Source organism: Argentina silus (genome assembly GCF_951799395.1).
Source record: "Argentina silus genome assembly, chromosome: Y".
Classification (NCBI taxonomy): domain Eukaryota; kingdom Metazoa; phylum Chordata; class Actinopteri; order Argentiniformes; family Argentinidae; genus Argentina; species Argentina silus.
In genome coordinates this window covers 48864002-48887633 of record NC_139654.1, presented here as the reverse complement: position 1 = coordinate 48887633, position 23632 = coordinate 48864002, and the positions used below count along the sequence as shown (strand labels likewise).

General features: G+C 44.0%; 2 protein-coding genes across 2 annotated transcripts; both read right to left on the bottom strand.

Moving 5' to 3' along the window:
- Positions 1-727: 727 nt before the first annotated feature.
- Positions 728-10956, bottom strand: LOC310824169 (uncharacterized protein; the record flags this gene model as incomplete). Its single annotated transcript, XM_083696982.1, has 7 exons — positions 728-857; positions 9051-9126; positions 9220-9369; positions 9448-9759; positions 10012-10440; positions 10663-10755; positions 10888-10956. The coding sequence occupies 7 exons, from the start codon at positions 10954-10956 to the stop codon at positions 787-789; spliced, it is 1200 nt and encodes a 399-aa protein (XP_083553108.1). The 3' UTR covers positions 728-786.
- Positions 10350-13225, bottom strand: LOC310824193 (uncharacterized protein). Its single transcript, XM_083697003.1, has 7 exons — positions 13135-13225; positions 12228-12297; positions 12014-12126; positions 11743-11797; positions 11462-11551; positions 10663-11351; positions 10350-10440 (listed from the first exon to the last, which is right to left on the bottom strand). Exons 1-6 carry the CDS (start codon positions 13146-13148, stop codon positions 10965-10967), a joined length of 729 nt encoding a protein of 242 aa, XP_083553129.1. The 5' UTR covers positions 13149-13225; the 3' UTR covers positions 10350-10440; positions 10663-10964.
- Positions 13226-23632: the final 10407 nt, after the last annotated feature.

Here is a 23632-nt window from a genome sequence, read left to right as displayed (position 1 = left end):
GTGCGTATCATGTTGTATCCTTACCGGAATACGATACGCCGCTCCTGGTCCGGGGGGAGGGCCCGGTATGTCGCCGATGCGGACGACCCGTCCCACGTCCATCGCCCGACACTCGGCCTGCACGTGGCCCGGCCGTCCGCACCGCCAACACACCCCCCCTGTCGCTCGAGGTGCTCCCTGTGGGGCCGGGGTTGGTTCCGGATGGGTGCGCCCCTGCCATCTCGTCCTCGGGGCGGGCGCCGGCCTCTCTCCTTCTGCTCCCCCGGCTGGGCGTTGGCCCCCCCCCCCCTTGCCGCGGGGCCGGGGTTGGTCGTTGTGGCCCCCGCGGTGGGAGGGAGAGATGGTACTCGGCCTGTCCGACGGCGGTCTGGAGGTCCTGGGGGCGGTGGTACTGGACCTTGGGGGGACCTGGTGCCGCTCCGGTCCCCGGCGCCGGCCCGCCGACCCTGGTGAAGTCCTGAAGGAGGGCCCTGTCGGTGATCCTCGCCGCCGTTAGTTCCTCCAGCGTCGTCTGCTGGGTCTGCTACAGGGCCGTCTGCTGCTCGAGGACCAGCGCTATCCTCGACATTGCCGCTGCTAACGCCTCCATTCTGCCTTCCCTCTGTGTCCCAGGTTGGGCGCCAATGTAACGAAGTCCGTTGTACACAGAGGCAGACGCAGTATCGTAGTGAGGGATTTTGTCCCGTTTATTATCACAACCATTCACTTTATCGGCTTTTCAGCCCGTCTCAAAGTTCTAGCGGCTTTTCAGCCCGTCTCACAGTTCTAGCGGCTTTTCAGCCCGTCTCACAGTTCCTGCGACTTTTCAGTCGTCTGTCTCGGAAGCCACTCCTGTCGTTCCCAGCCCACCTCGCCTTCTGAAATGGCAGAAGCACACACATCTTAAACATTCGCCGGCGAGACTTAATTCGCAGCAGGTGTGCAACAAATGTCTCGCCGACACAACCCCGGCCACGGTCCTGTAGCTCCCTCTACAGGCCGAACGCTGCATGTCCCCCCACAATGGTATTTCAGGCATTTGAAATATAATAAATATTTGCCACCTGTTGACCTGTGTCTCAGTATGGTTTGAAATCCAACAAACTTGTGACTAGGATGACTTCAATGGATCCGTCTCACACACGCACACGCACACACACACACACACACACACACACACACACACACACACACCCAAAATAGCAGCAGCCATCTGAGTGGATTATGGTTTGCTGTAATTTGTAACCTCTGGTGGCCCAGTGTTGACTGTGTGCGTGAGAGAGAGACAAACACAGAGAGACAGAGAGAGTCAGTCAAAGGCAGAACAAGAGGTGTGCATATGCATGTGCGTGCGTGCGTGCGTGTGTGCGCGTGTTTCACACCAGGGATCTCCTACACAGTGTGGATGGGAACCAAACAAGACAGCCTGAGTCCCAGTAGTCATATTTCAATGTTCATTACTCAATGTCCCATGAACCACCATGTTTAACGTAGTCATAACATGAGGCTCTTTAGTGGTTGGCCTCTCTAAGCACAAACACTGACAGTAATGCATTAGAACAGTGTGTTGGGCCGTGAGGCAGAACACCACCTTAAAGGTACAGCTCATACTGTACACACACACACGCACACACACACACACACACACACACACACACACACACCACACACACGGAGGAATGCATTACAATATTCCCCCACAAAACAGAGCTTGGGAGGGGCCGTGCATTTGCTTTTTAAGAGAGGCACCTTTGATCTAAGATTAAACCTAAAGTAGCACATATCAAATATAATTTCCAGCAAATTCTAACATTCCTTGAACTCTTCACTCCCCCCCACACACACACACACACTCCCATCCCACACACATACACACACAACATACTATCTTCAGCAGGGCCTTCACTTTACCGCTGAAAATACATTTCAACAGAACATGAGGTCATGTTAGCCATGATAAGAGCATGGTGATGGAAATGGACCAGGGCCAGGGAGCCTTCAACGCTTCACACCCCCAGACAAAGACAGGCCAAGCTGGCAGAGAATCTGGGGAGATGCCGGTGGGAAAGGGCCAGCGTGGTGGAGTGTGTGTGGGATGGGTGTGTGCGTGTGTGGGATGGGTGTGTGTGTGTCCAGTTCACATGAAATGCGGAGGTCCACGAGGCTCAACGGAAACCACTTTAGATAGCCTTACAATATCCAAACATTGTCTTATCCGTTTGACTTGAGGATCATTTGTACTCTTTTATATCGTCGTGCTATCAGGCCTGGTCACAGGCCAACTTCCTCCACTGATACAGAGAATGTGCGTCACTGTTCATAGTTCATAGTTGTTGAGTCTATTCAATCAGATCAAATAGAATCAAATCCAACTTTATTTTTAGAACACATTTCACGCACGGATGCAGCACGATGCACTTTACAGGAATATGAATAAAAACAATTCAAAGACAACGAGACAAATCATAAGAGGATAACAAGTAAAACAGTCCTGGGAGTTTAAGACAGTCAAAGCAGAGAACAAGTGAGGCCTGTAGATGAGTTAAAAGAACTGAAGGACTGAAAGAGTAAAAAACAATGATCTAATAGAGTTTGAGATGATCTCAAGAGCACAAACATTTATTTGGTCGTCAGAAGTATTAGCGAGACGTCCATGCCCAGACGTTCAGTCTGCTACAACAGAGCCATTTAGCGTTTTCTTTTTTGTAAGTGTTCGTGTGCTCGGGTGCCTGCATGCGTGTATGTGTGTGTTTGCGTACATGTTGGCTCTTGATAAAATAAAGTTCCCCTCTGATGTTCAAAACGAATCTTGTTTTGACATACGAGACAAATTCAGCAAGATAAGATGAGAAAAGCACAAACACAGGAAATAAGATGTGAGTAATTATTCACACATTCAATCCAAGGAAGAAGTCTCACTTTTAGATGTTTATGCTACCATGTAAGGTGTTTGTGGACCAGCAGTAAATACGTAGAAACTATCAACCAATCGACCACTTTTTTCCTGACACCATTTACATGCGAGGTCTACGGGGTGATAGAGGAAAGCTGTTTGTCTTCACATATCTGTGTGAGATTAAATTCAGTGCTTATGTTTAGCAACATCTGTTCCAAATTTTCCTTCTCAGAGCCTTGCTTGGCAAAGTTTTTGCGGGGAATTTTATCCTAAGCTCTTGAGTAGCATTGACTGTGAAGAAAAGCTTTAAGAACTCTTCATAACAAAAGGAGATGTGGCCAGCCATTTGGATGCAAAAAAAAACGAATTGCACCTTTAAGTACTATTCACTCACAACAATGAAAGTTCCACCGGCTACCCTTTTGGGTTGTTGTCTGTCCCTGTGACAGAACCCTTGAAAGACCCCTTTTGGGTTCCAGGTAGAACTGTCCGTGGGAGAGGGGGACAGCCGAATAACCCTTTCGGAACCCTCTTTCTGTAAGAGTGTATACTGTACCAGGGGAGGCTAGTGGAGGTAGAAATCGGAGGATGGAATGAGCAATGGTATCAAACACACTCCTAATGAATGACAGATGACCGTTTCACTGTCCTACTGTGGATGTCTGGTGAATAGACCCTTTGTCCATCCTGTTGAAGAGACAATGCTGATGCTGCTGATGGACCCGGCGGTGAAAAGGTTGTATACAGTTGATGTGATCTCTGTGACGACCAACAACAACCAACAGGCTACCTTCTCGTAGACACCCACCACATACCAGGGTGGGGGAGGCTGGTGGAGGTAGAAATCGGAGGACGGGATCATTGTCACGCATGGAATGGAATCAGGAATGATGTTACCATACCATTCCTCATTCCGTTCCATGCATGACAATGAGCCTGTCCTCCAATGTCTACCTCCACCAACCTCACCTGTTGTATACAGTACCTGTATATGCTATCCTGGTATGCAGAGTGATAGATGAAACAGTGATAAAAGCATCAAGGTGGACAGGGTTCCCAATTATACCAGAGGCCTCTTCATGTTGTCAGTTGAGGACACCAACACACCCTGCCTGTCTGCCTCTGTCTGCTGGGACACATCCTGAAAGGGCAAGCTGTTGCTCCAGATACCACCACTGCTCCACAGGAGATATGTGAATGTGTGTGTGTATGTGTGCGTATATGTGCGTATGTGTGCGTGTGTGTGCATGTGTGTGTGGGGTGAGGGGGCTGGGGGGGTGGGTGGGTGTGTGTGTGCGTGCGTACGTACATGCGTGCGTGCTTGTCTGCAACTACTCCCTGTGTTTGAAAGGGACTACAACTTTAAGAACTACAATCCCTAGAGGATGTTATACCTCTCATGTCTCATGAAGCTCAGAGTAGCGGTCCTAAAGGCCTGAGGTGTCTCACAAGTCGTATAATTATTGTCCTGGATAAAACTCAGTCAGAAAACTGCAGAATACTGTAGACATTCCTACAACATACACACCAGGGGAGGCTGGTGGAGGTAGAAATTGGAGGACAGGCTCATTGTAATGCATAGAATGGAATAAGGAATGGTATCAAACACACCTATACCATTCCTCATTCCATTCAATGACCCCGTCCTCTGATTTCTACCTCCACCAGCCTCCCACTGAAGGATAGGTGTCTTCTGAGGAGATATGATGCAGTATGAGGACCATGAGAAAGTGAAAGCCAACAGTTTGTCTGTGATGAATTAAAGGTAAACAAGAGTATATCCACATTGACCAGGAGCTGTCATGTTCAAAGGTTGAAGTGAGAGACACAGTGTGAGTGTGTGTGTGTCATCTCCAACGTACAGGCTTGATTGAGTGTGTTTACACTGGTCAGATAGAGAGACCTCCTGGCCTGTCTGTTGCTGCTGCTGCCTTGGCTGACCTGGCTTTAATAGAGCAGGAGGGGGACGTGGTGGAAAAGGGCCAGGGGTGGGGTGGGTGTGGGTGTGTGTATATGTGTGTGTGTGTGTGTGTGTGTGTGTGTTGGGTGGGGCTCAGGACAGGTGTTGTGGGCAACACTTATAGGTTATGGAAAATGACCAGTCAGACACTTAGCCCATCTATGTATGAGGATATTAGGCTAGCAAGATCAGTATTCTCTTTTAAATCTCTTCTTAAAACTCATGTTTATAGACTAGCCTTTAACTGAAAAATGAATGTGTTGTGTTTTACTGTTTATCTAGTTAAATTTTTTGCTAAAGGTGCTTTTTAAATAAAGTTTATTATATTTTTTATTATTGTTATTATCATTGTTATTATTATTATTATTATTATTATTATTATTATTATTATTATCCTCCTCCTATCTGTCTAAACCTACTATGAAAGAAATACATAAACAAGAACATTTTCAGATTATTATTTTTTTATTTTCTGAGGAGCTGCAATTTCAAAAGTCCCCAGTATGGGAAGCAGCAGCCCTTGGGCATCTCCTCATCTTCGTTCACAGGACGTACCGTTGCCTTCTTGTTTTTAAAGCAACGTTTAACTATTGTCCAGAAGGACAGTTTAGATTTAGGAACAGACCCAGGCATACATAGCTCAGGGGACTGAGCCTCAGATGGCAGAAGGTCATTCTCACCAAGAGGATAGACAGCAAACGGCCAGGTTTGGTCGACTAGGACTAGGATCTCCAGAGCAGACATTGAGTTCAGGGAGTGGTGTAGAAATGTGTCACTTTCAGCCATATTTATAGTGTAAAATGTTGTGACGTCACGGTGCCCTTTGTGTGATGTCATAGTGCCATTTATACAAAACTGTGGTGTTTGTTTTATTTTTACAGACCTGGCACGATGCATGTGTAGCCAACTAACCATAGATAAGCATTGAGGCACTGTTAATCTACCATTATATCACTGATTCAGAAAAACATTTCATGGAGTTTAACAATATTAATATGCGTTTAGGCTATGGAGTTATTATTCCCTTAAATTTACATTTTTGACATTTAGCAGTCACATTTATCCAAAGCGACTTGCAAAAGAAAGTTAGACAGTTTTAGTTTCTGCCTGTATGCTGGGATCAGATGAATAAGAGCGTGGTCAGACAGTCCCAGAGCCGCGCAGGGAACTGCGTGATTGTTAAAGTCCCCAAGGACAATAACTGGGGAATACGTGTTCTCTATCACACACACACACACACACACACACACTTCTACGGTTATGGTGCACGATCAGGACGATAGGAAATGATGGCTCTGGCTGTTCGTCATTACCAGAGCTGTGTAGGCCTAAATGAAGAGTAGTGTCATTCAAATTCTTGTGATGTTAGAAAAGAAAAGGTGTTGATTGTTCTCCATCCTGACTCAGAATATATCATTTCAAATGTCATGCTGGGTTTAAAAGATATTGAAGAGAGAAAGCCAAATAGAGTTCCTAATCTATCTCTAATATAATGTAGGTTTATTCCATATTCACAGTTTTGATCAAAGCATTTGCATTATCTATTTGAGATTATGGAAGATGTTGATTGGTTCTGTAGCAAATGTTTATATTAATTTGGACTGAATGAGTACTGATGAGAAGCAGAATGTTTCAATTGTACCGTGTTTTTTTTTCATTTGCTCAGGTCATACATAACCTGTTAAACCAGAGGTTTAAATAATAAAGGAATGACCTGGAATCAAAATAAAAGGGGGAGCCTCCAGATTAAACCATCATATACTGTATTTCTGAGGTGATCAACTCCAGATTAACAAAGATGAGCTAGAATAGGAAAACAATGTTAGTGCAGAAGGTACCTCAAAGAAAGTAGTAATTTTATTAAAAATATATACAGTATTTACGTCATATACATTTTATCCCAACACATTTCACAGGAGCCAATCAAACACACTCACAGCAGTCACTCTAACCTACCTGTTGTAGACTCCCACAGACAGCTGTTTTGGGAGGAGCGGGGATAGGCAGATGGTTGGTGTGTTGTGTTAAGATGTGTATAGGTACACAAGAGTAGGTTATGCTGAGTGAGAGTGGGTGTAGGCCCACTGTATGGGTACTAAGGTTGCATTTTGGGCTCATAGGAATGTCTCTTTGCCTTTTAAAGATGAGGAAACTTGCTGCCAAACATGTCTTACCTTAATTGAATGATTTAGAAAAGTAGAGAAGTCCTGAGCGATTATTACAGAAACATATTGAATTCCCTTTTGGATGATGAAAGGAAGGGTGGTAGCTATAGAGATTGGCCCAATAGTTTACTTCATATGGTTGGTTTGTTATTACTTAACATATGCCATTTAGCACACGCTTTTATCCAAAGCGACTGCATCGAACCCCCAAACTAAGCATTGTTAGCACTATGTCTACCAACTGAGCCACAGAGGACCATTATTACGTCCCTTACAGTCGTCCCCCCTCCAGACAAAATGTGCAATATACAGTATGTCATATTACAGTACATAGAGAAAGTACAAGAATTGCTCTGTTCTGATAGGTCAAACGGTGACACCCCCCCCCCGTGACCTCAACACTGCAGAAGAAAAGGTAGAGCAAGTGAGGGTGTTTAGACTGGGGCACTTGTAGCCTTGAATGTCTCTCAAAAGCACAGGGCTCTTTACTAAAATGCAATTATTTTTCAAATCAAAGGGCAATCATAGACAAACCCATACAAACTCACAAAGAAAGAAAAAAAGAAATACAGTATGAGTTCTCCATCCCATCCCTGTCTATATATCATAAGTGATACTCGCATCATACCTTCATGCTGAGGTTATAGTACCTTCGGATATCCTCTGGCACTCTGTAGCTCCTAAACATACACTCTTCGAAAAAAAAGTTCCCAAAAGGATGCTTTGGCTGTCCCTGTGGTAGAACCCTTTTCCACAGAGGGTACTACATGGAACCAAAAAGGGATCTTCAAAGAGTTTTCCCACAGGGTCAAGTCGAAGAACCCTTTTTGGTTCTAGTAAACGTAAGAACCTTTTTTTTTTTCTTCTTCAAAGAGTGTAGCAGAGGCAAGTCAGAGGGAGAGTTTTATATGTGTCTTGTATGAGTGTTTCAAAGACAAGAGAAAAAAAAAAGAGACAAAATTGTGCCAAAAGATTAAGATGATTCTTTTAATTGTCAATCTGTTTTGATACTGCATACAAAGGTTGTAGCTAAAGTGTTTTTTTCCAATGTTGTAGAAAAAGTGTGTGTGAGTATTGATATATTGATTAGTGTTTTGTTGATCTACATTATGAAACTCTAGCAGCCCAAAGGCCTTTTAGAACTTTTAATCTATTCTTTGATCTATGAGGACTGAAATAGTGAGGCAAATGCTGTTGACTGTGTGGTTAAATACAAACAACTAACATACAATGTGTGAGAGTGGGTGGAGAGGAGAGTTGGATTATGAAACGTGATCAATTCTGAATGTAATTCTACAGTGGCACTATTTCAGTAAAGGTAAAAACTGGACAGCATTCGAAATGGATTCTCAGCATTCTTAAGTGGTAAAGAAATATGGCAGAGCCATTAAATTCAGGTCTCAGTGTCCTTTTAGGTCAACGTGAGCCAGCCAATTCATGTGAAGTACAACCATTTCTTATACTTGTCATTGCTGTTTTAGTTTTCCTTAAGCTGGACACACTGTACAGTAGAGTGTGATATCAGCATCATGCTGATTTGTGTCAATGTGTAAGACTATGGAATATGATGAAGCCAGAGATTCCTGGCTGCTGTTACAATCATGAATTTGAAATCTTGATGTGTGCTTTGTTTTTGAATATGTGCTATGAGGTACAGCTTTTAGGAAAACCTACAAACAATAAAAAGTGGAAGCCAAATTCAACCACTGTGCTGCCATGTATTATTTTTTATGTCTGTGGACATACTGACAGTGGGACAGTGAAGCATTTTCTCTTCTTTTGGCTCTACCCTCGACAATGAAACAATTACTTTGAGGTTATAGAACGAGATTCTCAGCTTTTATTTGATGGCTGATTGCATGGATATTGGTTTCACCATTCAGAAATTACAACGCTTTTGGAGTGTATTTTTTCAGGTGTCCATCCTTTAAAATCACTCTTGACACAGAGGTTAAACATGTCAAAAGTGTGTCTGTTGAATAAGACTAATTTCTCGTCATGATATATTAGGCCGCCTACTAAGTAAATTGTCAAGTTGTCAAGTACTCACCACCGCAGTGTTCTACTGCTTCAACGCAGCATTCAGCTGCCTCAGTGCTGCTCGCCAGTGTCATGAGCCCAGCAGGCTGTAAACAAAGACAATGAACAGTATAAGAGTAGGAAAAACTGTATTGTATTTCATCTTCATGATGTAATTCAATTTGATATTTATTGCTTACCAGAACCACTCCACTGAGTTCAGCTGCAACTCCACTGCATTTAGCTGCAACTCCACTGCATTCAGCTGCAACTCCACTGCATTCAGCCAACTCACTGCAGCTTTCAGCTTCCTCTCCAATGCTGCACACCATCGTCATAAACCCAGAAGGCTGTAAACAAAGATAATAGAACAGTATAAGAGTAGGAAAAACTCCATCTATTAATTAATTTATTCATTCATTCATTACCTTAGGGAGCTGTGGAGTCATCGCTGGGAGGACACATTCCAGGGTAATGTGTGATTCCTCCTCTGTGAGTTGAATCTCCATCTTTGGGTCCAACTGCTTACTTTCCCTTTTGATCTGGTCTATAGCCAGCTGGATAGACCTGCTCACCTCTACCTGGGCAGTCTTCTGAAGGAGCTGTTCCAGCTCCACCTTGGTGTTGTCAGAGGACTGGTCACCCAGGCAAGCCATATGTGGCTCAGTCTCGCTGATGGTAGAGGAGTCCTCAGCAACCGAGTCCACTGACATGGCATTGTCACTGCTCTCCTCAATGGACTGTAAACAGACAGAGTAAAGCATCACTTTAAAACTCATTCTGTAGTTGGTTCATGGAGTACACCAAACATATATAACATGAATGATGATTATGATGTATATGCTGTACTGTCCACAATTATATAAATATACATCCAGTATCATAATACATTTCAACTACAAAAGAAAACAAGTTTAAGATTTAAAAAGTCAATATAATGGACCAGCACTAAACAATTAAATAGAGCATTTCAGATGGCTCTTATTTCTTACCACAGTGGCCAGGCGTGGTTCTAGCTCCTCTTCAGGGAGGTCCATGGTGTTGAGGTCAGCCTGGGTCTTCAGACTGACCTGGACCAGCTCCTCCAAAGCATTCTGCTGAACTGCCATCCTGTCCTCCTGGACAATCTGCTGGATGGACAGCCTGAGAACCTTCTCAGTATGTGCCTGAGCAGTCAGCAGAAGCTCTTGCTCGTTAATCTTGGTGGTGGAGTCCTCCACCTTGGTGTCCATAGAGGCCTGGTCATTGAGACTGGCCATCTCTGCCTCTATCTCTCTGATGGTGGTGGAGTCCTCCACCTTGGTGTCTATTGAGGCCTGGTCAATAATGGGCGCCATCTCTGCCTCAATCTCTCTGATGGTGGTGGAGGCTTCACTAACTGCATTCACTGATGTGGAAATGGCACTGGTCTCCTCTATGGACTGTAAACAGACAGAGTGATTAGGTCTAAGCATAATTAAAAGCACACACCCCGTAGCAATCTCAGAGCACACTAAACCTATACAACATAAATTATGATTATCATGTGCCTGTATTGTACCTGTATTTACAATTGATTAAATATAACATATCACAGATACAATATAATGGACCAGCATTAAACAAAATCAAAAAGAGCATTTCAGATGGCTCGTATTTCTTACCACAGTGGCCAGGCGTGGTCCAGGGTTACTGGTAAAGCCCACACATGCTTGTGTGAGCTGAAGCACCACCAGACACTTGGCCGTGACCAGAGCCTGTAATGCGGTACAGCTCAGACAAAATGCTCTGGACAAGACCGGAGACTTGGGAGTGGTGGAGAAGGCCTTGCCCAATCCCCTCTACTGCCTCAATCCAGGGGAAAGAGCAGAGGATCTTGTCCAACTCACTTCTGTTGAGTTCACCCCCTGGGCCCAGGGGAATTTTCTGAAGACCACCCTCACCATGTCCTGTGACATGTCCTTGCTTAAGGCGGTGGGTCGTCGCCATACTGCCGCAAGTACTTTGTTGCGGCTCGGGCGACCAGCCCACAGATCTCCTGGACGGCAGCACCCTTTCTGGCCTTCATCATGGCCCTATCAGACTGCTGAAAACTGTTCCCCACTGGCCCGTCCTCTAGGAGATGCTTTAATGATAACCTCACCACCTCTGGGATGAGGTCCTTTTTGGTAGACCTGAGGATGGCCTGCAGAGTGAAAACCTGGCCTCTCTTCCCGTGTCTCTTGTCCCTCTTGGGCCCAGCCACGATGGAGTTTTGCAACCCGGAGAAGACAGAGAGGAGGATCTTACTCGCACCCATTTCTGCTGCCGGGCGGAGCTTCTCTAAGAACATCTGCAGCCCCTCTGTGGTTATCTTTATAAGAGAGAAAGAGATGGGAGAGAGAGAGAGAGAAAGAGTGAGTTAACTCAACCAAGGTTTGTCTGGTGTTCCAGGAGCAGACAACAGGATGTGGTGATACATACTATTCTGTAGAACTGCCTAGAGAGGTGCTGCTCTCTGCAGAGCTCCTTCTCCATCTTCTCCAGACAGAGGAGCCTCTGTCCATTCCAGGCCTGGAAAAACATCATTATGTCAGTTTCAACATTTAAATAGTAAGGGAAATGTGACACTGGTCCATCATTTAATTAAGTTGAATATAGACCGACATACTATTGTAAATGTTACTGCTTACTCTACAACATTAAACTCATCTCAGTGATTTTCTGTGAATATGTATGTAGGCCTACTATGCTTTCATCCTTACCACTTCAGCCATATAGAGCTCCCTTAACTCAGCTTTCAAAGGGAAGTCAGGAAACCTATAAAAAAAATTATATGTAAGATCTCTCTCTCTATCTATCAATGAATCACAATATACATCATATTATTAACTGGACATCTAGTTTCTAACTTTTAGAGTGAATTGTACTATCTATAATTGAAGAATAGGTTACAGTGTAGCAAGCAGTTGACTATTTCTGGTAAGTATCTATTCCTGAGTAGTATCTATTTCTGAGCACCAAAGCTTAACTTACTCCTCCAGGAAGACCCTTCCAGCCATCAGCCAGTCCTTCATGTCGTTTAGGGTGATGTTGGACGGGACTTTGTCCTGGTCCTTCATGAGAAGGAAGTGTCTCATGAGCTTTTTCTGCAATATAGAGTTCTCCATTAGTACAGTAATAAAACAGTAAATATTGTTGATTTTGGCAAAAATATGTTTCATTGAATGATTCAACAAAACAAACTTACCTCGGCCAGAAACTGTGCCTTTCCCACTGAGTATAAGGCTTTATTGGGCAGGTCGCCATCCATTGCAATCCTACAGAATAAGAACATATGTTATGTTTAGCTCGAACATAATTTTACACAGGAGTAAAAAAAAAAAAGTCCGCTTTAGTAATGTGAGAGATACGTACCTGACAAAGAACAATGAATGCTACTTAAAAACAGAAAGTGCTATTAAAAGAGGTTACGGCGGAGTATAGATTGGTGTCAAATAAATTGAGATTGATGCAGAACGTTTCTATCTAGATGCTTGAATGCATGTCATCTTGAGCACTGTGACGCGCACATTGTTGCGCAGTGCACGGCAAAAGCCATTTTCTCTACTGTAAAGTGATTGCATCACATCAAAGAATACCATCACAATATCTGAAGACAAACGTGCTAAACCTGTATAGAAATCTCAAAAGGAGAATGAAAATAAAGCTATTTAAGCAACATTGTTGTGCGTGAAAATATTTTATTTGATATTCAAGACATACAAGTGGTCATGTGGCTGAACACCGATTTTTAAAAATATATCTTCTAACTTGTGCAGTTTTACACACTGTCTCAATGTCTGGGATAATTAGGACATATTCAAATATATTACTGTAGGAGTACATTTAGCAGCCAAATATTATACATATGATTGTCAGGGCTGTCATGGTGATGAGAGAACGCGTTTAAATAACAGTATCAAACAAAGTGCATCATGTGAGAAATAGTCTATCTTCTTACCAACCTCTGTATGATTTTCTATTGCTTCTAAAAGAAAGTGGAGAAAGTTAGTCAACTGTACACTGTGTTGACATGGCTTTTTAAAACTATTCCGAATTAAATGGTTGTAACATATATATCAAATGGATATATATATAAATCAATGTCCACCTACCTTTTCTTTTGCATCTGCGCCGTTTCTTTTTGAACTTGCGTTTTAGTGAGCAGTCTGAAAGTCCCATCGTGCGAGTGTCGTTTCCCAAATAATAATATAAAATCCGCAGCCAGAGATTAGCTTGTGCGGTGTCCACACTTCCGGTTTCCACTTCATTTCTATGAAATGAAACACTGCACGACTCAAGCGGTCTCTGTCTTTCACCGAGGCGCCATCGATGTGGTAGCGGTATAAGCTTGTACGCATAATTCTCCAAACCCCTACCTCCTTGTTTGGGTGCCACCTTGCTGTGCAGAATGTCATAGTGTGACATCACTTCATCTCGATTTGATGAGAACCTTATCACGCGCTGAGTTACTGTATTTTGGATTAAAACACTGCTGCGTGCACCACAGCTCTGTCCAAATGCGCGCGGCATCCCAAGCTGTCGTGCATGAATACTGTGCATACATTCAAACATACATACATGTGTAGTAAACATTTCATAATCTATACAATCCATCACTTTCTAGGTAGGATAGACATGAGATGGACCTTCCTTGCTCATTGACCACATCGCAACATATCACTACCACTTGAAGCCAAAAAGTGACGAGTAGCATTGGTGATGAAAAGTATATCACATGTAGGTTATGCATGGCTTGCATATAGACAGCTGCGATCTGCAACTCTGCTATTTCTCCAAATTCACTTCTATTGTAAAGTCAAGGTCAAACTAGACCTGATAACCCTGGGTCCGTTGTAATGGCCTGAAGCGCTAACAAGACAATCAAGCTGCTACATGTTAATTAGGACATGATTGGCTTCAGGTGTGGGAGACAGGATGTAGCCTTCATAAACCGCTCACAGGCACAAGTAAGATATTCACTCTTGAGGAACAAAAGTCACATCATGAACGCTGTGAGGGTATTGCTGAGCTTTGCCCTCAATTGTTGTATCCTCAAAGGTTTGAAAACTGAGTGTTATAATTAGAATGGATTGTTTCCATGCTACAGTTGGGTGAAATGGGCCTTCTGTCTTGTTACTTAATCATTGACACATTTTCATGTCAAAGCCATTATTTGATGAGATTGCTACGGTGTGTGAAATCAACGTCTGCTTGCACTATTTCCCCATAGTTTCTTGTTCTCCTGTTGGAAACACTTTTTCCCAAAATGAAATCCCTGTGGAGAGACCATTCGGAGGTAAGGAACGTCTTTGTAGTCATCCTCTTGCTGTAGTTGAAGTTTGCGTTCTTAAAGCCGCAACCCACAATTCGTGAAGCTTTTTTTGCATATATAGATTTGTTATACCCATTGATTAAGAATATGCGCCATGAGCGGTTTTACCCCAGCATAACCCATAATGTGTGGGACTTTAACTCGCAATGTTCAAACAATCGAAATGTGAAAACACTGTAGCTTCAAACAACATTGACTAGCATGATCGACAGTCTGTCCAGGCATGACATTTTGATGATGGATTGTGGCTTTAATTTACTTTCTTCCAGAGATAATAATTAGTGAAACACTTGCTTTTCAGGACTGCAGGATTTGATTGGTTTCAATGATATTCAGTAACTCAGTTAATTGCAACCTGTTACATGGCCGTCAGATTCCACAACTCTGTTGGATGACACTCTGAGCGGTGTGTTTGAATTGCAACTGTTACTTAACCCACATTTCCTGCATATTTTCTAGGTGACTCCCAAGGGACTTCCCTGAAGGTGCTTCTGTCCATGGGATCTGTTGCCAAAAACAATGTGAAAGAAGGTGAAGCCTGTCATTTAACGTCTGTTAGTTTGATACTTGTTCAAGCGTTTACTAAACATTTTCTAGGACTAACTTGCACTTCACTATGCCAGGTCTTGACTACTGACATTCTTCTCTGATATTCAAGTGTATTTGGAGACTAACGAACTGGATATTGGAGCCTCTCTACACTCTGCTGCTGCTTCCTTGTCTGGCAACCTGTCAGCGGATGTCGTGCCCGGGAACAACCTGACAGCGGACGGCAACCTGACAGCGGACGGCAACCTGACAGCGGACGGCAACCTGACAGCGGACGGCAACCTGACAGCGGACGGCAACCTGACAGCGGACGGCAACCTGACAGCGGACGGCAACCTGACAGCGGACGTCGTACCCGGGAACAACCTGACAGCGGACGGCAACCTGACAGCGGACGTCGTACCCGGGAACAACCTGACAGCGGACGGCAACCTGACAGCGGACGGCAACCTGACAGCGGACGTCGTGCCCGGGAGCAACCTGACAGCGGACGGCAACCTGACAGCGGACGGCAACCTGACAGCGGACGGCAACCTGACAGCGGACGTCGTGCCCGGGAGCAACCTGACAGCGGACGGCAACCTGACAGCGGACGGCAACCTGACAGCGGACGGCAACCTGACAGCGGACGGCAACCTGACAGCGGACGGCAACCTGACAGCGGACGGCAACCTGACAGCGGACGTCGTGCCCGGGAGCAACCTGACAGCGGATGGCAACCTCACAGCGGACGTCGTGCCCGGGAGCAACCTGACAGCGGACGGCAACCTGACAGCGGACGGCAACCTGACAGCGGACGGCAACCTGACAGCGGACGGCAACCTGACAGCGGACGGCAACCTGACAGCGGACGGCAACCTGACAGCGGACGTCGTGCCCGGGAACAACCTGACAGCGGACGGCAACCTGACAGCGGACGGCAACCTGACAGCGGACGGCAACCTGACAGCGGACGGCAACCTGACAGCGGACGGCAACCTGACAGCGGACGTCGTGCCCGGGAACAACCTGACAGCGGACGGCAACCTGACAGCGGACGGCAACCTGACAGCGGACGGCAACCTGACAGCGGACGTCGTGCCCGGGAACAACCTGACAGCGGACGGCAACCTGACAGCGGACGGCAACCTGACAGCGGACGGCAACCTGACAGCGGACGTCGTGCCCGGGAGCAACCTGACAGCGGACGGCAACCTGACAGCGGACGGCAACCTGACAGCGGACGTCGTGCCCGGGAACAACCTGACAGCGGACGGCAACCTGACAGCGCAGGTCGTGTCCGCGAGCGACCTGACAGCGGACGACAACGTGACAGCGCAGGTCGTGTCCGCGAGCGACCTGACAATGTACGGCGTGCCTGAAGGTGTCTTTGAGGGTGAGGCCACCTCTACTGAAACGGCTGTCGTGGGTAAGGCCTGTTTTTAACATCTACTTAAGTGAATTTGAAGTCTCATTCCTAGTGAACATTTTACAGAATTAATTTGCATTTGTCTTGACTACTGACCACTGATATGTTTCTCTTTTAGATTCAAATGTTGCCACTTGGAAGTGAGATCTCAAAAGTGCATCTGGTGTTTATTCACTGTGAATAAAATATTTTACTCAACTCATTGAGCCTTTGGATTTTTGAAGGTGCCTCCACTCAGGCAGTTTACACTAGGAACTCTGTTCAGTATCTGGACTGTTCTTTATGGCTGGGGTTAAAGGGATTTAGTCAGATGGTCCCTTACCTTGAATGTCTATGGGCCACGAGAAAATGCAACTCATGGTTCAGTTGTTTTAAATATTATTGGCTGACTTTCACCTTACAATGGGAGGTTTAGGTCCAACCCCCATATGGTATAAACAGTCATTAGTCTTAGCTGCTGTTCTTCGAAACCAGCATACCTTTTGACTGCGTCTTCTGCATGTTGCGGAAGTAGTGTGGTAACTAGTTACAACTGGTATACCTATGCAATGTCAATGGAATTGTCATATCCGATTTTGCCAAATGTAAGTTCTAATGGCTGAACCTCACATGCCACCTGCTTTTACCAGCTGTTTTGAGCGACAACCTGTCAATGCAGAAGACTACTTCAGTCTATGCATGATTGTGGGGTAGATGCTCAAATGGGATCCTTGGATTGACCCTCACCTAACCCTTACTTGAAGTGTTTTAAAATCTCTACTTGAGTGGGGTGACATCCGTCAGGCTGTCCCACATATTCCCACTTAGCATTTCCAGTGCTTTGAGTCTGATCCTGCACAGCCCACAAACTTCTTGTGCCTATTCTGCATAATCCCACCACTCCCATTTCATCAATATCAGGTTTTTAATCCCTGTCAATAACATACCATTGTCCTTAGATTGGTAATCCTTATGAATGATATTGCAATTATGATGTCAATCATGCCACTGTTCTGACAACACTTACCAAAGAGTTCATCGCTATTACGCTGGTGAAGTGATTGCATCACGTCAAAGAATACCATCACAATATCTGAAGACAAACGTGCTAAACCTGTATAGAAATCTCAAAAGGAGAATGAAAATAAAGCTATTTAAGCAACATTGTTGTGCGTGAAAATATTTTATTTGATGTTCAGGACATGAGCTGAACACCGATTTTTAAAAATATATCTTCTAACTTGTGCAGTTTTACACACTGTCTCCATTTCTGGGATAATGGGGATACATTCAAATATATTACTGTAGGAGTACATTTAGCAGCCAAATATTATACAGATAATTGTCAGGGCTGTCATGGTGATGAGAGAACGCGTTTAAATAACCGGAGCTGACTTATCAAAGCCATTTGAATTACTGGTCAACACATTCAGTTGATTGGAGTTATTTTGATACTTTTCCTTCCGTATTGATCAGTCCTGCCTGGGCCAACGGTAACTACAGTTTAACACCATGAAAAACTGTATCAAACAAAGTGCATCATGTGAGAAATAGTCTATCGTCTTACCAACCTCTGTATGATTTTCTTTTGCTTCTAATAGAAGTTGGAGAAAGTTAGTCAACTGTACACTGTGTTGACATGGCTTTTTAAAACTATTCCGAATTAAATGGTTGTAACATATATATCAAATGGATATATATAAATAAGTGTCCACCTACCTTTTCTTTTGGATCTGCGCCGTTTCCTTTTGAACTTGCGTTTTAGTGAGCAGTCTGAAAGTCCCATCGTGCGAGTGTCGTTTCCCAAATAATAATATAAAATCCGCAGCCAGAGATTTGTGCAGTGTAGCTTGTGCGGTGTCCACACTTCCGTTACCTTTAATGTGTGTGGTTTCCACTTTATTTCTATGAAATGAAAAACTGGACGACTCAAGCGGTCTCGGACTGTCCTGTCTTTCACCGAGGCGCCATCGATGTGGTAGCGGTATAAGCTTGTACGCATACTTCTCCAAACCCCGACCTCCTTGTTTGGGTGCCACCTTCCAAATACCAAAAGTATTTATTAGCCTTTCAAAATAAAGGTATATTTGAAGCTTAATCCCTGAGGTGAGACAATGTGTCTCTAAACGATAGCCGACATAACATCAATACTTATCAATGCATTAGTCATGACATATGAAACATTGATAGTGGTAAGAGTTAAGAAATGTATGTTTAACATAATAGGCATTTGCACAAGATTTGGGCAACTTTAACAACTGAGGTATTCTTACTACCTTTGTATCTTAATGGAACATTGAATTAATTTAACCACTATGTGTTATCTGTGTAGTACTTCTATGGAGATTTGCTGTACTGTTCCAAATAGAACAAGAAACTAGAGGGGGGAGGTACAGCAGAGATGCTGGACACATTTCTTTTTTCTTTTAAAATGTTATTATTCAGGTAATTGACACTGTCTGTTATGTGTAGGACTTTTCCATTTGCTCCATGCAGTTGTCATGGTGACAATGGACAATGCATTGTCACAGAATGTGTGATAATGTCACAAACCAACATGATGACATCACATACAAAATGAAGACAAAGTAAAGACAGATTCACCAGAACCTTCAGTATTGACTCCACCTTCAGAGAAGACTGGATTTAATTTCCATAAACATGGTCAAAATCCCAATAACAGAAGATGGGGGTACTCACTCTGGTGAGTACTGAGAACTTTTACGACACGAAGAATTTGTGTTAAATAGATTCATTCTGGGTGAAAAAACATTTCATTACATTTTTTGTGACCTGAAGGATTGGACTCTGATACTCATGTTAAGTAAGTGATTTTCAATGTTTAATTCTGTCCTGTCAGATGTGTCCTTGGAAACCGTTCAGGACGGGTCGAACATTGGGTTGGACATTGCGGCCTATGAGCTTTTCTGCGATTGGCTCCAACATTCACGTGACCTCCTGCCTAATGGGCAGATTATCCACTATCATGGACCAGACTGCCAATGCCCGGATCAACGTCACCTGGGTGGCCGTCTCCCAGCGTTAAATTACCAGGCGCACTATACCCAGATGCAAAGTCCCCATGTGGGCCATGACCAGGTGGAGGGCCACCAGGTGATCCGTCAACAGGTGCAGATTGAGTGGATGCAGGGACCTGATATACCCTACCCACCATCTAGAGTCTAGATTCTAGACTGATGTGGTTCCAGGACGGGTCCTTTTGGATCGCGGACCCTGAGGAGTTTATCGACCCAGAGCTGGGCCTCATAGTAATCCCAGAGTGGCGGGTACACCAGGGCGAGCTACCCTACCTCTACCCACAGATGCTGTGGTACCAGCAGGGTTGCCTGTACCCGGTCGATCCTATGGTCGTTGTGAACCCTCCCAGGGAAATGGAACCCATGGCAGAAGAATCAGAGGAGTCAGAGGACTCTGATAATGATAATGATAATGATAATGATGATAATGATGATGATGGTGATGATGATGATGACGATGAGGAGGATGGTGCTGAAGAGGTCATCGAGGCCCCCCTTGTTCCGCAGGCCATTGGAGAGGGCCTGTAAAAGAAGCAGGGACTTCATCTATATTAGCGAGAGCGAGAGCGAGGATGGCGGTGCTTCTAAGCGCCAGAGACGGTCAGATGACACTGACTCTGAGGAGGAGTGGTCCCCCAGCTCAAGGCCTGGCACCTCAGGAGTGTCGAGGAAGAGGAGCAGGGACGACGATGATGACGGCGACAACAAACGCACTAAGAGGCAGCGTCCTCTGTGAGAAACAGACTGTTGTAACTCTATTAATATACATAGATAAAATCTCTTACCAAACAATAGAGGGTAAAAAAAACACTGTGTGGCTTTATAGTTCATTGTTAGGTAATTGAACTACAGAGGAAAGATTTGGTGGAGACATAAAGCCCAGGTTTGTTTTAATATGTCAATGTTTACCATAACCTATATGGTTCAGTTGTGACAGTAACAGTGGAATATGCATCAGCTATAATCATGTGACAACATGTGTTGCAAACCAACCAACATCATGAAATCTTAGGCCCCAGCCACACTAGTCGTATAAGGATGAAGTCTCGGTCTGATTTGATTCGGCCGTCATATTTAAAAACTAAACACTCTGAGCCAAACAACACTTGTCATCTCTGTTGTCTGTCAACGGTTGACTCCCATGGAGAAACCATTGGCTCAATCCGTAAGTAAGGTGAGATGTTGCATGTATGGTCAGAGGTCAATCTTTGGATGAACTTTCATGACAAAATAAAAATGTTAAAGACAACACAAAAGCACCTTCTTAAAAGAGCATACATTTCAGTGTGTTGAAGACAACGTTATCACTTTTGTAAAAAATTATTTGAAGAGCTTCAAGAGACTGTTGAGTCCAGCTCTCCCAGAATGCTTTCAGAGCGAATTGTTGTTGACATATTGGAGAAATGTAAAAGCTATATACAGTATCTTTTTATTGAAGCCCTGGATATGTAGTTTCATACTAGCATGTTAAAATGAGCAATATCTGCATTTTTAGGTTCAGAGTTTGTTGTGTGCCAAAGTGCGAATGTGTATTTCAGGGAATCGCTAAACAAGGACACCCCATACTTTTCAACAAGATCTGCACAGAGCTCTACATCACAGAGGGAGATGCAGAGGTCAACACTGAACATTAGGTGAGGAAGATTAAGGCAGTATCCAAAAGACCATACTGTATAGTGAGGGGTTAGTATACTGTATAGTGTGTGTGTGTGTGTGTGTGTGTGTGTGCATATGTGTGTGTGTGTGTGTCAAGTCTACAGTTTCAGCCATGATTGTTAGTTTGCTTGTATTCCAAGCAGAGGATGACATTTGCCTTTTTAACACAAGTTTAATCCACACCCATAGAAAGTAACTTTCAAGGAGATAACAGAGGTTTGTCTATGGACCTACGTGTGTAGAATATAAAACCTCCCTTTCCCCATTTATGCTGGCATGGGGTCATGAACTTTAACCTCAAATTGTCACAAAATCATTTCATGAAGTCTGAACTTGAGTAATACGAACCTCTGGTACAAATCTTAACAAAACTATATACCATACTAATACACATGTTAATACTTTTATATACATATAATATGTATATAGGAAGGAAAGATTTGTATGTCAGTGCTTTTGCTGCGAAACATGGGACACTATGCTTGAAAGGGTACCTGTCACGCCTTCCACTTCCACCTAGCCTGTGTCAGTGGTGGACTCAATTTCCTAACCCTGGTCCTTTTTATAAAACTTCAGAAGTCTTTAATTCCTTGGAACAGGCAAGGAAGTGATGATGAACAAGAGGTGACGTCACTCCATGTCCTGAAGCTCCGTGCCCAAAGAGACCTCTGTGTGGAGAAAAGAATAAAATAAATATGTCACAGGACTATTATACCCTAATCAGAGTACAGTGCTGAACCAAGACATCAAACTCAAACTCTGTGGTGCATAACGACGACTCTGACATATAGCCACTGTAGAGACCCTGCTGTGCTGCTCAGAGGGTCAAATGGATTGGTAAATTCTGATCCACGATCAGTTTCATTTGTTTCCCAGTTCAGTTAGGCTTGAGGCTCAGAGAACTGACGAGCTGATCCTTGATCTGTATGGTAGGTGGGGGAGATGTCTCCAAAGAACAGCATGGGCTCATCTATGGCCTGATTCCAATCCATTCCCTTGCCCCTTCCACTGATTCCTACACCTTCAGTGACTGAGTACAGTATGTGAAAGCACCTTGAAGCCTGTATCCACAAAGTGTCTCAGAGTAAGAGTGCTGATCTAGGATCAGGTCCCCCACCTTTCCATATAATCTTCTTCAATCTGATCTAAAAGGTTGAACTGATCTTAGATCAGCTTCCCTACTTTAAGACGCTTTGCGAATATGAGCACTGGTGAACACTGAAGACATAGGAGCTAGGTGAAGGGACCGAAATAGAACTGGACCAATACATGACACTCACCTGGTTTGGGGCAGTTCCTCCTTGTTGTGTAAACAGCTACAATGACAACCAGAAAGGTCATTGTCGTAAAGAACACTATGCGACTGCTGGACAACCACTGAGCAACAGCACAAGGACCTGGGCAATGAGACAAACAGTGATTAAACACAATCTACTCTCATAGTGAAATGGTTAACATCCTTCAGATTGATCTCAATGTTGTACCATCAAACAGCCACTAGAGTGCACTGAAGATCAATATGTTTCTGTCAAACACTTAAAGCATTAGCTGAGAAAAACATCCAACAAACTCTTACCTGGAGTTACTGTACCTGGAGGAGTAGTATATGGCATTACAGTTGTCCTATATGAAAAACATATCCAAAATGTACATTTATTTCAGAAACGGTACACTTGTCCTGTACAGTGTATGTGTTGAGGTGACAGATGTATCTACTTATCAGTGAACAGGGAAATATTTACCTTTCCAATCTAAGAGTGTGAATTTTTGAACTTGATAGTTAAGGGTTAGGGTTCACTTCTCCGTTATCGGTCAGCTGACACCTCCACTTCCAGTTGTTGTCCTCCCTAGTGATAGATTTAGCATTAACAATCAATGCAATGAATAGCTAGGTGTATTCGAGATCACTAGGTTGAAATAGAGAGACTCACTGTTTAGAACAGACAGATCAACGTCTGCTCTTGAATGTCTTGGGTCATCCTCTGGGTATTGTCGACAGATGTAGCGTCCAACATCCTCAGCTCTGACATGATCAACATGCAGAGAGCAGTCAGAGCCCACACTCAGTCTCTCTGCTCTGTCTGAGTTGTCACCTCCGATAATCACCCTGGTGACCTCTTCAATATCACTCCTGAATTCATCTCTGTAATAGGTCCATGTAGTTAAGGAGCAGTCTCCTTCACGAACCACGTTCTTACACAGCACTCTGACATCTTTACCCATTCTAGAGAACTGAACAGTGTACTGTCCTTTGACCCCTGTGAAAAGGAAATACAAGTAAAGTGGTAAATATATTTATAAATGTTTTGTCACACGTCACACTGACATCATCACCCATTCTGTGGTACAGAGAGGGAGAAACCCTACTGACACCTGGATAAACAGAATTAGGTGTCTTAGACAACATATTATTTGGCCACAGCCTGTCAACCATAACATTATATGCTCATATGTTCAAGATTGTGAACTCACAGTGATCTCTAACAACACAGGTACTAGTGTACAATGAAGTTGTCTCTCTTTAACACACAAACATGTCAGTCAGTATTTGAGAATGAGTTGAAAGTATGCTCCAAGCTCCAGTTCTAAATAAGATACAGTTCCAGACAAGAGAAGAGCAGTGGTGATCGGTATCTCCATCAGAAGAC

What these genes read in the sequence shown, in the direction of transcription:
- LOC310824193 (XM_083697003.1), bottom strand. An exon ending in AGGCACAGTTTCTGGCCGAG is followed by an intron (nt 12,127 to 12,227) that starts GTAAGTTTGTTT and finishes TCTATATTGCAG; the next exon opens with AAAAAGCTCATGAGACACTT. An exon ending in GGAAGGGTCTTCCTGGAGGA is followed by an intron (nt 11,798 to 12,013) that starts GTAAGTTAAGCT and finishes TTTTTTTTATAG; the next exon opens with GTTTCCTGACTTCCCTTTGA.